Source organism: Oncorhynchus masou, chromosome 31 (genome assembly GCF_036934945.1).
Source record: "Oncorhynchus masou masou isolate Uvic2021 chromosome 31, UVic_Omas_1.1, whole genome shotgun sequence".
In the NCBI taxonomy this organism is placed as follows: Eukaryota; Metazoa; Chordata; class Actinopteri; order Salmoniformes; family Salmonidae; genus Oncorhynchus; species Oncorhynchus masou.
The window spans coordinates 61,235,591-61,249,713 of NC_088242.1; the positions used below are offsets into that span (position 1 = coordinate 61,235,591).

General features: G+C 41.3%; 1 protein-coding gene across 1 annotated transcript; it reads right to left on the reverse strand.

The window, feature by feature from the left end:
- Positions 1–6,480: 6,480 nt before the first annotated feature.
- On the reverse strand, positions 6,481–14,123 carry LOC135524231 (transmembrane protein 263). Its single transcript, XM_064951585.1, has 3 exons — positions 13,758–14,123; positions 9,659–9,726; positions 6,481–9,032 (listed from the first exon to the last, which is right to left on the reverse strand). Exons 2-3 carry the CDS (start codon positions 9,717–9,719, stop codon positions 8,734–8,736), a joined length of 360 nt encoding a protein of 119 aa, XP_064807657.1. The 5' UTR covers positions 9,720–9,726; positions 13,758–14,123; the 3' UTR covers positions 6,481–8,733.

Sequence of the window (14,123 nt, forward strand, 5' to 3'; positions counted from 1 at the left end):
TTTTTTTCATGACTCAAAAGCAGCGGTTTACTTTTGAAGATAACTTTAGCGTTGGGCTAGTATCGAATCCCCGAGCTGACAGAATAAAAGTATGTCGTTTTGCAAGGCAGTTTATAACCTGCTGTTCCCAGTGGATGTCGATTAAGGCAGCCCCGCACCTCTCTGATTTAGAGGGGTTGGGTTACAGGTGGAAGAGGCAATCCAGATGTACAACTGACTGATGACACATTATATAAACTCTTTATATTGTTTTATTTACATTTTAGAGATGGTAGGTTAGACAGGTCGGGTGAAAAAAGTAGTTTACCCACACGGCTTGTCTCCCCCTATCACAGTAGGTTTCGCTTTCCCACCCGCCATTTTTAAAAGACCCGATGGAGCTCATTGCCTTCTTCAATCATGCAGAGACGGGCAACAAGAAGGCCTCATTGCTGATTTTTCTGGAAAGGAGAGAAATTGTGCTTTACAATGGTTATCATATTACAGTTGACCTAGAAGTATTACGTTTTTTGAGAGCTAAAATAAGGTAAATTGTACGTTACAGCGCGATGTACAAAAGTGCGTTAGCTAGCTATGGCTCTATACCGACTGTATGGAAAATAACTTTACCAAATCGATTTTCATAGCTAGCATCAGACTAAAACATTATAGTTACAAACTGTTAATAACAATGACTTGGACAATAGCTTCCAAAAACGTATTACAAAGAAGAAAAAAGCTTGCCAGCCATAAAAGAAAGACATTTAAACTTACCCGCCATGACAACTAACAGGTGGACATCGCGCAAGTGGTAACCTGGTACGTTGTGATTGACAGGTGGTTGCGCCAGACAACATGTGAGCTGTCACCAACCAACCAGTGCAGAGTATACTGGTCTATGAAAACCTCATCTGATGTCCCACCTCGCGCTCTCTCTCATTAGTTAGCTTTATTCTATTACAGTCACCTTAATAAATACTTTACAATTATATTATGTGTGCTAAACAAAATAATAATAATAAAAAAGACATACAATCAATTGTTTTTATGTACCATTTTGGGACATTACTAATGTTACTGTCCCCACTACAACAAATACATTTTGTACTTGAAACATTTAACTGAAATACTGTAGAATACCATTGATTCCTATGAAGGATTGTTCTACTGGGAATTGGAGTCACATTTCAATGGCTCAGACATGAGCCATATGTGGCAAGGACTCCAGACAATCATTACAAAGGGAAAAGCCGTCACATTAAGGACATCAACGTCTTGCCATCGGACAAGCTAAACACCTTGTCCCCTTTTGAAGATAACAATGCCACCAACGCAGGCCGCTCCCGAGAACTGTGGGCTCGCATTCTCTGTGGCCAACCTAAAACATTTAAGCGTGTTAATGCTCGCTAGGCTGCCGGCCCAGACGGCATCCTTAGCCACATCCACAGAGCATGCGCAGACCAAAAGGAAGGAGCTGATCGTGGACTTCAGGAGACGAAAGAAGGAGCACAACCCCATCCACATCGACGGGCCTGCAGTGGAGAAAGTGAAAAGAGATTTTCTTGGCTCCAGCGACACAATCCCTATATTGACTGGGCTACTGGTGCCATTGTGGGCTGGAGCCTGTCCTGCCACACTCATTGCCTGAAGTCAGCTCTGCCTGCCCTGGGACGTCTTCCTGGGGGCTTGGAAATTGCCCCGGACCTTTCCGCCAGCCCTGTGGAGTACCAGGACCTCCGGGAGGTGTTCAGTAAGGCCCGGGCCACTTCGCTTCTGCAGCACTGACCGGTATCTAGATGCACTGGCTTGACCTGTCTTACAGCTCTTTTTCCAGAAGGTTCGACCTCGGGGCAGGGGATTCCAGGACCTGGTTGACTGGGAGGGTTGGGTCTTACCTTAAACGTGATAATACCAGGCAGTGTCAGAGGAAGGTCCTAAATTGTCAAAGACTCCAGCTACCCTAGTCATAGACCGTTCTCTCTGCTACCACACAGCAACCAGTACCGGAGCGCCAAGTCTAGGTCCAAGAGGCTTCTAAACAGCTTCTACCCCCAAGCCATGAGACTCCTGAACATCTAATCAAATGGCTACCCGGACTATTTGCATTGCCTCCCCACCTTTTACACTGCTGCTACTCTGTTATTATCTATGCATAGTCACTTTAATAACTCTACCTCAAATCAAACTTTATTTGCCACATGCGTTTATTACAAGTGTAGACTTTACTGTGAAATGCTTACTCACAAGCCCTTAACCAAAAGTGTAGTACAAGAAAAATAAAATATTTACAAAGTAGGCTAAATTTAAAAGTAATAATAAAAAGTAACACAATAAGAATAACAAGGCTATATACAGGGGGACTTGAGACTCTCAACCCGCTCCACTACAGCCCCGTCGATGTTAATGGGGGCCTGTTCGGCCTGCCTTTTCCTGTAGTCCACGATCAGCTCCTTTGTCTTGCTCACATTGAGCGAGAGGTTGTTGTCCTGGCACTACACTGCCAGTTCTCTGACCTCCCTATAGGCCGTCTCATCGTTGTCGGGGTACATATTACCTCGACTAACCGGAGCCCCCTCACATTGACTCTGTACCGGTACTCCCTGTATATAGCCTCACTATTGTTATTTTACTGTTGAATTATTTGTTACTTTTATTTCTTATTTTCTAGTTATTTTTCATAACTGCATTGTTGGTTTAGGGCTTGAAGTTAATCATTTCACTGTCAGGTTTACACCTATTGTATTCGGTGCATGTGACAAATCAAATTTGATGATACCAGTATGGTAGACCCCAGTCAGTGAGGTTGACCTATATCTGATATGTTTTTGTAAACTCAACCAAGTTAAGCCAGATGGTACACTTTTTGGGGAGGTAAGTGCTAGCAACAACATTGAGTGAAGATTTTGAAGAATGCCTATTAAGCCTTCAAGCTTTCTAATCTTGGACACCCAGTGGATCTGTCCACAAGAGATTACCGCCTTTTGTGACAGTTATTACTTAAATCGGATGTAGCTGAGAAGAAACTAAACACTAGATTGGTCATTTCAGTGGAGACTTTCCCATTTGAAACAAGCATGGTAACAAGCATTTGTTGTTACACCTCTGTAATTACAGACTGCAATTACCACCAGTTACATGTTATTACAGTGTAAATATGAGTTATTACAATTAACTCCAATACTTTACAATGTAATTACACAGTAATAAGGACCCCTTAAAAGGAAGTGTTACCCATTTTTATATGTCACCCTTTTATATCAATTGCAAAGTGTATTTGCAATTTGTTTTGAAGTTATAGCCAGTCACAGAGAGGCCCACGGGAGGGCAAAAGAGCATCCAACGATGCACTTAGCTGTTCTACGAGTGGTCTGAGGCAGGCGTTAGATTACGAGCATTTTCAAGTGCAACCTTAATAAATATGGTTTTGGGAAACAGCTCAGAGATTTAACGATGCTCCTACAAAGATCCTTTTGGGAAACTGGGCCCAGTACCGTTTTCATCTCATTTGATGAAACAACCTGTTAGTCAGGTTAAGTCATTGTATTTAAATTGAAGTTTTACACTCATTTCAATGTTTACAACACTGGTGGAAATGAGATTAAAAAAAAACAGTACTGATTGATATATCTTTGCAAATCCAAATGTGTTTTCCACATAGATTCCACATCACAATAAGTTGACAAATTACGTTGAAACAACGTTGATTCACTTAGCCTATACCCATTAGGTGTTTACAGATCAGAGAAGACTAGAATCTCACCAGATACAAAGTAAGTGATATATATGGTGGAGGGTGGTTCGCCTATTGTGATGCGGAAAACACATTTAGATTTGATAAAATGTATCAATCAGTACTGTTTCTCATTTCACTCTTACGAAAAAGATTGCATTCAGAGTGCAGTATAGCTGCAGTATGCTACAAATACTGCATCCAAAATACCATATTTTTACTGCAGTTTCAAAACGGCAATCTTTTTTTGTAAGTGCAACCAGTGTTGTAAACACTGAAATTAGCATAAAACTTAAAACTATTCCAATCGACCCTTGCCCCAACCCCCTAGGCATTTGTGTAGACCTGAAAGCGTAGACCAGAGTGAATTACACCCTGGCATTTGGGGGGAGGTCTCTATTGGGTGCATGCACTTGCACAAAAACCTTATATTGGCCTAATAAAAAATGTCATGTAAATGTGTAATATCCTTTTAATGTGCCATAAACACAAACAGTCATGTTTTCATCTGATTGTCATACAAATTACTTTAAGAAGTAGGCTACCTGTGCATGTTAGTCCACTCCAAAACAATTCCAGCATCCAAACAGTGCACTGCATGTATACTCGTGCCATTTGATGAATGGAAATAGACATCTGTTTACAAAACACCAAACAGTGTGCCTGTTTCAGTGATTGCCATTGATTAGGCCTAGATTAATTGACATCTTGTCTGACAAATGTACCTTTTTTTGCAGCATGAAAAGCCGGGACACGTGAAATGGGTCTGAAACTGTTGTGGGTAAAATGGGATGGTCAGCCTAACACACACAGTCAATTTACTAGACTAAGCTACAATGTGGTATTACCATGAACTTCCAATAGGCAGTGATGTGGTGGTAAAACAAACAAACAGGTAGGCTACATTCAATATAATAGGCCTGCATGAGTTTAATCAAGACACGTTTACACCCTAGTTCATGAGTTAAATACTTGGGAGTCTTCACAGATCATGTGACATAAAACACTACCTTTACTTACATTAATAACATGTATGACAGTGCATTGTCATTATAAAGTGTTTAACAATTGAATTTGAACATTGAACTTAAACCCTGTAGGAATCATGGATGTCTCTGGAAGTGTATTCATTATGTTTCGCTGTAGAGGTCAACACAGCCCCCAAAAGGACTATTCTTATCAACTGTATGCAAGTATTCCTTTGTGTTGTCTTCAGAATGCTTCATTATCTTGCCAAACCACATTGTCACATCTCTGAGAAGCAGAGGTTCTGTTGTGGTTGCATCAAATAGGTCTGATATCTGATTGGAGGTTAACTTTACAGTAATACTATTGGTCAACAAAGATGCTTATAAAAGTGTCTTAGATGCATTGTTTTTTTTCTCTCTATTGTTCCTCAACTGCTGTGGTGAGATTCTCTCTCCACCACATGGACATCTGGGGCATAGCCTTTCAGGCTATGATATCTCACTCTCTGAGTGGCGCAGCGGTGTAAGGCACTGCATCTCAGTGAAAGAGGCGTCACTACAGTCCCTGGTTTGAATCCAGGCTGTATCACATCTGGCCGTGATTTGGACTCCCATAGGGCGGCGCACAATTGGCCCAGCGTTGTCTGGGTTTGGCCACCATTGTAAATAAGAATTTATTCTTAACTGACTTGCCTAGTAAAATAAAGAATAATGCTCTGCCTTATGTGAATCCATACATTTAACAAAGTAATTAAATACACTTGTATTTGGAATTACATTATCAGATATTTCATCATTGCCTATTACTGTAATCTCCTGCATATTGCTATTTATCTTTTGGAATCAGATAAACATTTTAATACTCGAATTGCTTGGTCTTATTACTGTGAGGTATACTGTATATACACACACACGTCAAAAATTACTGCCCACTACATCGCTGTGAAAACTGTTCTCATGGGCACACAAATACAAAATAATGTTGGCCTATGCCATTGCAAAAACAAATTCTCACCGAGAGTGAACTATATGCTTACTGTTATTAATGTATACTTGGATCGTTTGGATGGGCATTGGTGACTAGCTGTAGGCTAGTGATAGTTGACCATCAGCTGATCCAGGAGAAAAAAAAAAAAAAAAACTACTTCTGGCCGCGGACGCAATGGAGAACAGCAATACACCTGAAAAAAAAATGATCACCCTCAACAGCTGATTGATTTATCATTGTTCGCTTCTGTCAATGGGATAAATCTAATGTATTGGAATATTAGGCAATTTTTTATCAAGATGCAAGGCCAACAAATTGTAAAAATGAGGAAGTTAAAAGGAAATTCAACAGTACCATTCGTGGACAGCGAGACTTTGTGCAGCCACATAGTTATTTTTCATATTTACCACTAAAACATATGTACCACTGCATTTTAAGCATAGAATGGTTCAATTAGCGTTATGTAGGAGAACCCCACCCAAAACGTTACTTTTGTTGCATGTTGGAGAGCTAATGTCTCATTCAAGGAAGTTGAGCACCCCCCCTGTAATTTGTAGCCTGCTTGAAAGGATTGGATAGCTGTATCAAGGAAAGTAGGCACTACTTCCGATTTAGGCATGATCTTATTTGCAGGCTAGGTGGGCCCACTGCTGTATTGGCTTAACACACACATTTTAGATTAGTGAATGGAGGGGTAGGAGCTAGAATTAATCTCTGCAGTGCCGACTAGCCAAACAATATAGGAACCACAATTGAGTAGCCTAGTTCTTATTCACGTCATCAAAATTGTAATGACAAACGAGCAAAACAATAGATCTGATAAAAAAGGCTGATTTATTTATTATAAAATGATATTGAAATACAAGTTCAATTCCACCTTCAGCACATTGACAGGAAACGCAAGAGGAAATCCCTTAAATTGTAGAAGGATCAGTCTGAAATCCCTCAGCCTTAACTCCTGTATCCAACAGTCAACGCATGGAATGAATGAAAGGTTCATGAAATATTGAGGTGAAACCTGGAAAGGCGATTTATGAAGGAGACAAATCCTGAACAAAATAAATATCCATGTGATGTTAAAGGTGTAGCCTTCACACCAATGTTTTGTAGCACAGTGCACTCCACTTTTAAAGAAGCCACTGATTAATAGTGAAATCCTTTGATAGAGCACTATATTAAAAATATGAATACATTGTATTTCTAATAGCTATAACATTAGGCAACGCCTACATGAATAATGCTAAAATAGCCTAGTTATTTTTTTTTGCCAGTAGTACAATACACTGTGTAGACAAAACATTGACACCTTCCTAATATTGAGTTGCGCACCCCCCCTTTGCCCTAAAAACAACCTTGTAGGGGTATGGACACTACAAGGTGTCGAAAGTGCTCTACAGGGATGCAGGCCCATGTTGACTCTAATGCTTCCCACAGGTGTGTCAAGTTGGCTGGATGTCCTTTGCATTTCTTGACAAACCGGTACACCTTGCACCTACCTACTACCATACCCTGTCCCCATTCACCCTCTGAGTGGCACCCATACACTACCCAAGTCTCAATTGTCTCAAGGCTTAAAAAAATACTTATTTAACCCGTCTCCTCTCCTTCCTCTACATTGATTGAAGTGGATTTAACAGGTGACATCAATAAGGGATCATAGCCTGACCAGGTGAAAGCTATGTCAAGGAAAGAGCAGGTGTCCTTAATGTATTGTACACGCAGTGTATGTGAACTACAATCTGGTAGGATCAAAAAGGAATATGTTACTGTAGTTCAGGCTATCGTGTTGGAATAAGGCACCTTGATCCTACCAGATTTTAGTCCACATACACTGCGTGTACAGTAGTGAAAGAACAAAAGAAAGCAACAGAAAGGGCAGTGACAGCGCAGCATCAGTGAAAACATGAATTCCATACCATCAAAGGGTAAACGCATCCTAAAACTACTGTCATTGAAAAACATGAGTACATTACTCGCACTAGAGAAAACTCTCAGAAGAAACATTTTAATGGAACATGTCCCCTTTAGAGAATTTCCCTGGTGGATGAAAAAAAATCCCTCCGGAATGAAAAAAAAATCCCCATCACATCAGGAACGGGGAGTTTGAGATTCAAATCATATACTTAACAGCAGAAGGGAAAAATGAAAACAATTTCCACAAGCATAAACATATAGCCAGGAACATTGACTTCCTGAGCAGAGTGTTTAGTCCCCCGTAGCCCTGGCAGGCAGCATTAAAATCCCAGAGTGCCACAGTAATTCTCAGGGAGCAGAGGGAGAGTGATGAGTGTTGTTGTGGGAGAGGGCACCAAAGCTGGGCTGCTGGGCCCCAGAAGCAGAGTCAGTAATCTCAGAAACAGAATCAATCAGAGAGATGGAGTGGAGCCATCAACTCCCCACCATTACCGATGCTTTTTGCAACAAGGCGCTGCCTCGGTTGTTGGAACAGCCCGGTGCTGGCTTCTTCAATCTGAACTCCGCCACAGCCCAGGGATCACAGTGGTAAACCCCCCTGTGCAGGCCCAGTACCAACCCCCCCATGAGATCCTCTTTATGTTCTGTCAGAGGTGCCGGGCTAGTCATTGATCACGGATTGTCTGACTGCCAGGTGACGTTCAAGTTTTCAACAAACACAGCAATGAACATGAACAGCGCCTAAACATGGTATATGTTCATGGCATGTTTCTTCAACGGTGGCCGAGAGATGGAACAAATATTACGCAATAAAATAGGCTTAATGTTTTCTTCGTTGGCTTCTATCTACAACAAATACAACATTCAGTCAGTCATTTCATATTTCAACAGTTTGAGGCACTGGTTTATATTACAGACAAAGATGGGTGTGGTGGCCCCTGCACTGCTGAACAGAAAACTCTTTATTTAATCTCGCCCTCAGTGGCCAGGTCATATAATATGGGAGTGGTCCATAGACACTCGCAAATCAGAGTGTCGAGCCCTCCATGAAAAGTGAATACACACGACATTGTTGGATTGCTCCGTAGCCCTCCAGACTGTAGGCGGATCAGACACGACATGCACAATACCCAAAATGCACCGTCTTCCGCCACTCAATCAGACTTGTCCTTTTTCTTGCCCCCTCCAATAGGAACTTTACTGGCTACTGCTGAGCCTACTGCAGAAACGCCTCCTGCTACAGCACACACCCCTCCTTTCACCAGCCCCACCCCGATGCCAGGTACAGCGGCCACCGAGGTCACAGCGGTCTTGGTCAAGTCGAAGCTCTTCCCTCCTATCCAGGCAACCCCACCCACAGTGGCTCCCACAGCACCTTTCGTGACACTGAAGAGGCCGCCGGTCACTCTGGAGAACATGCCTGGCTGGGGCGCTGGGTGATCCTTGTTGCTGTCTGATGAGAGACAATAGGATTTTAGTGTTGAGAGAAGTTAAGCAGAGGAACACCAAGTAACTTCCCAACTTATGGTAAATGTTCTCTGTTCCATACGGCACAGAATGATAAATAGGCTACTACATGAAAGTGTGTGTCAAACCATGACTTCTGCTTAGAATTGGCCATTATGACCACATTATACAGTAGTAGCCCCAGTAGAAAGGCAAAACTAAAAATAGTAATGGCGGCCCTCAATAGCCCTCATTGCTTTGAATGACAAAATAATCAGTGTGTGGTGGGCTAGACAGAAACTGTAGAACCAATAACAGTGTAGAAGATGGAACGGTAATGCCACCTAGTGGTACACAAATACAAACGCTTCAGACAGAGATCCTTTCAACTTCTAATTTGTGAGGAAATTAAAATCCAACGCTGATGATGTGGACGTCGATTAAGGCAGCCCCCGCACCTCTCTGATTCAGAGGGGTTAGGGTAAATGTGGAAGACACATTTTGGTTGAATGCAATCAGTTGTGCAGCTAAGTATCCCCTTTACGTTACTGAGTGTCAGTGTACATTTTTTTAAATCAATGTCCATTTAATGTTCATCAGCATGTGAGTGGCCACTAAGGAGACTGAACTGACCTGCTGGAGGCTCATCTTTGAGGTATGCTGGGACTTTATCCTGCTGCTCACGTTGACTCATCTTCCCTCTAGGCAGGAGGGAAAACAGGTAAAGTCAACCAATTCCCCAATATTATCTCTTCAGGAAAAAAAAAATCCTCTGGCAGTTAGTGGCTAGTTCTTGAAAAACAAGATGGAGAATGATTGCTCATAGGCCTAACCATCATCTGTTTTCCCCCTGGCTGTCTCAGCAATGTTCAACTCAACAAGATAAAAAAAATAAAGAACATTTAAATAAATTGATTTCACTCAAGCACTGCTGTTTTTTGCCTTTTTCTGACAAACTGCACCACCTGCAAAGTAGGCTCAACAAAAACCTTTCAAAACCAGAGCGGCAATGTAACATCCATAGCGTAGGAAAAGTTTTTGTAAAACATGCACCTTAGGCTACATCGGCTCAACTTTCTCTGTAATGCTAACTTTCATCAAGATTTTATATTGTTTATAATAGGTTTCTCTTTCCATTGTCAGTATCCTCTCACGTTTAGCGGCATGATATCCATAACGGTTGTGATGGATATTGGGGTGCATCATCTATTTCGGCAATATTTAGAAGTCCACTTTTTTGGGTATACTGTCTCCAAGGGGCACTACTATACACAGACAAAAAGGTGTGATTTTGATATGATACTAATGCAAAGACATGTCTGTCTTTATTCTTAGTAGAAAAGTCTTGAACAGTCAACATGGCCATTATATGCTTGCTGAGGGCCTTTGAACATTCTCATAAGCCTAATTACAATGTTGAAATGCATGTGCTGCGCAATAGCCCAGCTACGCACATGTAGCCTATTATAGGCCTATGTGGCAGTAAAAATGGCAAACTGAACTTCACACTACAGTAGCCAGTTGATCTGACCAGCTTGTCTACAGCTGCACTATGATCGGACAACCTTCGTGTAGATAAATAAAACAATGCAGAGCAGGTGTGAGACATGACTTGGAAAATGTACCTCAATCTAGTGATGGGAAATGGGGTGTACACAGAACTGTCCCATTATCCCAACTTTTACACGGAGAATACTGAACAACTGCTTGTTAAGTAAACTTCCTTTTTCATCTTCATGCTAGCTAGCAGTAGCCATTATGGAATGACATGTCACACTGAACAACAAAGGTGCTGATTGGCTGACAATGCCATTCCAAAACTGCTGCTGCAGCTTCTACTACCTAGCATGAGGAGGAAATTGCTAATTTCTGGAAAAAACTATCTTCTCGGCAGTGTAGCCTAGTGGTTAGAGCATTGGACTCGTAACCGAAAGGTAGCAAGTTCAAATCCCCGAGCTGACAAGGTACAAAATCTGTCGTTCTGCCCCTGAACAGGCAGTTAACCCACTGTTCCTAGGCCGTCATTGAAAATAAGAATTTGTTCTTAACCTCTTGATGCTATGGGGGCGCTATTTCATTTTTGGATAAAAAGACGTGCCCGTTTTAAGCGCAATATTTTGTCACAAAAAGATGCTCGACTATGCATATAATTGATAGCTTTGGAAAGAAAACACTCTGACGTTTCCAGAACTGCAAAGATATTCTCTGTGGGTGCCCTAGAACGGGAGCTACAGGCAAAACCAAGATGAAACGGCATCCAGGAAACCAGCAGGATTTTTGAGGCTCCGTTTCCATTGTCTCCTTATATGGCTGTGAATGCGAGAGGAATGAGCCTGCCCTTTCTGTCGTTTTCCCAAGGTGTCTGCAGCATTGTGACGTATTTGTAGGCATATCATTGGAAGATTGACCATAAGAGACTACATTTTCCAGGTGTCCGCCCGGTGTCCTCCATCGAAATTGGTGCGTCTTTTTCAGCTGCTGGTATTTTTCCATGCGATTCTGAGGGGAAAGCAGGCTTCCACGAACTGCATATCAATGAAGAGATATGTGAAAAAACACCTTGAGGATTGATTCTAAACAACGTTTGCCATGTTTCGGTCGATATTATGGAGTTAATTCGGAAAAAGTTTGACGTTTTGGTGACTGAATTTTCGATTCGGTAGCCAAATGTGATGTACAAAATGGAGCGATTTCTCCTACACAAAGATTCTTTCAGGAAAAACTGAACATTAGCTATGCAACTGAGAGTCTCCTCATTGAAAACATCCGAAGCTCTTCAAAGGTAAACGATTTTATTTATTTGGTTATCTGGTTTTTGTGAAAATGTTGCGTGCTAAATGCTACTCAAAATGCTAAGCTAGCTTAGCATACTCTTACACAAATTAGTGATTTGCTATGGTTCAAAAGCATATTTTGAAAATCTGAGGTGACAGTGTTAAGAAAAGGCTAAGCTTGAGAGCAGGTGCATTATTTTCATTTTATTTGCGATTTTCAGAAATCGTTAACGTTGCGTATGCTAATGAGCCTGAGGCTTTATTCACGATCCCGGATCCGGGGTGGGGAGTATCACGAGTTAACTGACTTGCCTTGTAAAATAAAGGTAAAATTAAAATTCTCTGTGTAACAGTTGAGATAATGGACCAATTCAGAGTACAACGCATTTCTCATCCGTGGATTAAGGTACGCTTTCCGAGCCATATCTCGTGCCGGCTCCACGTTGTCTTGGGGTGCTTTCGTAAATTCACCCTGGCTACTCCAATTTCAGAGCACTTTCATCTGAGTGTACCAGAGTGCAGAATAACTGACGAATTTACGAACCCTCAACACCCATTGAATATGGCCGGTGTCAGTAAACGTCAGCAAATAAAGCGCAATTAAATTGTTGCAAACAGCAGTTAGTCATCAACACTCTGGATAACATGAAAACAGCCTAACCAGCTCCGCTAAGGCGAGTAAAATGGTCAGAGTGAGGTGTTCTCTAATTTGAGTCAGGAAGTAGCTAGCCAATGTTAGCTTGGGTGCTTGATTGATGTAGGTTAGAGCGCTCAGATAGGCCAGAATTTACAAACAGTCTGACAACGCCCTGAATTAATAACGCCTCTCTGGCACTCCAGGTTAAATTTGAGAAGCACTGTAATACACCCGCAATAACATCTGGTAAATGTGTGTATGTGACCCATAAAATTGGATTTAATTTACAAACACTTTTAATCTACACAGGAAGGCTGTACTATCATAGTGCTTGCTTAGCTGTAAGCAAGTAGGTTGAATCTTCTGGTTAACACTAAAGTAAACTATGCTAGTCCACCTTCGTCTATAAGCAAACGTTGCACTCCATGTCCCCGCATTGCACACGGAGATACATCATTGTGTAAAAGCTTTCATTAGACTATCCTTAGTCAAAGTACTAGAATGGAAATTAGAAATGGACGTGCTGGCTAAAGTATATTCATTTCACAATAAAAGGGTTTGTCAATTGTATTTAGTAAGCGTCAATCGAAAACAGTTTATATGGCCACCCAGTAGGCATATAACGTCAGACAGCCATGCGGTCATTAATCTAGATTCAGTAGACCCAATTTGTGGAAAATCAATTGATATGGCTCTTGAAGTTGAAGGTGTGGAGCTGGAGTTAATTTAGTTATATTAGTTAAATGTCAAACTTGTAGTACTAACGTTAGTTAACTAGTTAAAATGGCCGTGCCCATGAATGAAAAACATACAAAATATGTTCAATTTTAAAGTTGTTCGAGTTATCTAACGTTTACCGAGTGACGACGTGGCAACAGGCTACCAGTCTAACTGAGTTGACGTTTGGCAACTAGCTGTGTAGCTAGGATAGCAACCACGAGCATAGACTATTAGCTAAATTATCTACATGTTTTAGCAAAATATGCTCCCTCTTCACTTCCATTTTAAACTCCACTTGCTACGCGAAACACTTTTCTTTATGAGTGCAAGAGCGAAAAACAACAACCAACTTTTAGCTAGCTAAATCACTCATCTTGACTGAAGCTGCATGGCTAGCTAACGTTAGCTAGTTACTAGATAATTAGAACACTAGTTAGCTAACTAACGTTAATTTGTTAGTTGGAGATGACTTAATGTAATGTAGAATTCCTTTCTATTTGAATTGTGCGATAACACAAAATAGTTGGAGTTTACATAAACAATTATATCGATTTTAGCTAAATAACATAGCTAGCGTTATGTTAGCCAATTTACAACGTACCTTGCTGTTTGTGTGTCTGTTATCTCTAACACCGCAGCTACCCAGCTTCCATCAGCAACTTTTCTTTTGAGAGTAACGTTAGCTACAGTAGCCAGGCATTAGCCAGTAAACTACAAGCTTTGTTTCCACCCCCAGCCAGAAAGGTCACAATACCTGCATGTATACTGAACAACAACACAAACGCAACATTTTCAAACATTTGAATGAGTTACAGTTCATAGAAGGAAATCGGTCAATTTAAAATTCATTATGCCCTAATCTATGGATTTCACATGACTGGACAGGGGAGCAGCCATACGCCCACCCACTGGGGAGCCAGGCCCGGCCAATCAGAATGCGTTTTTTTCCACAAAAAAAGGGCTCTAT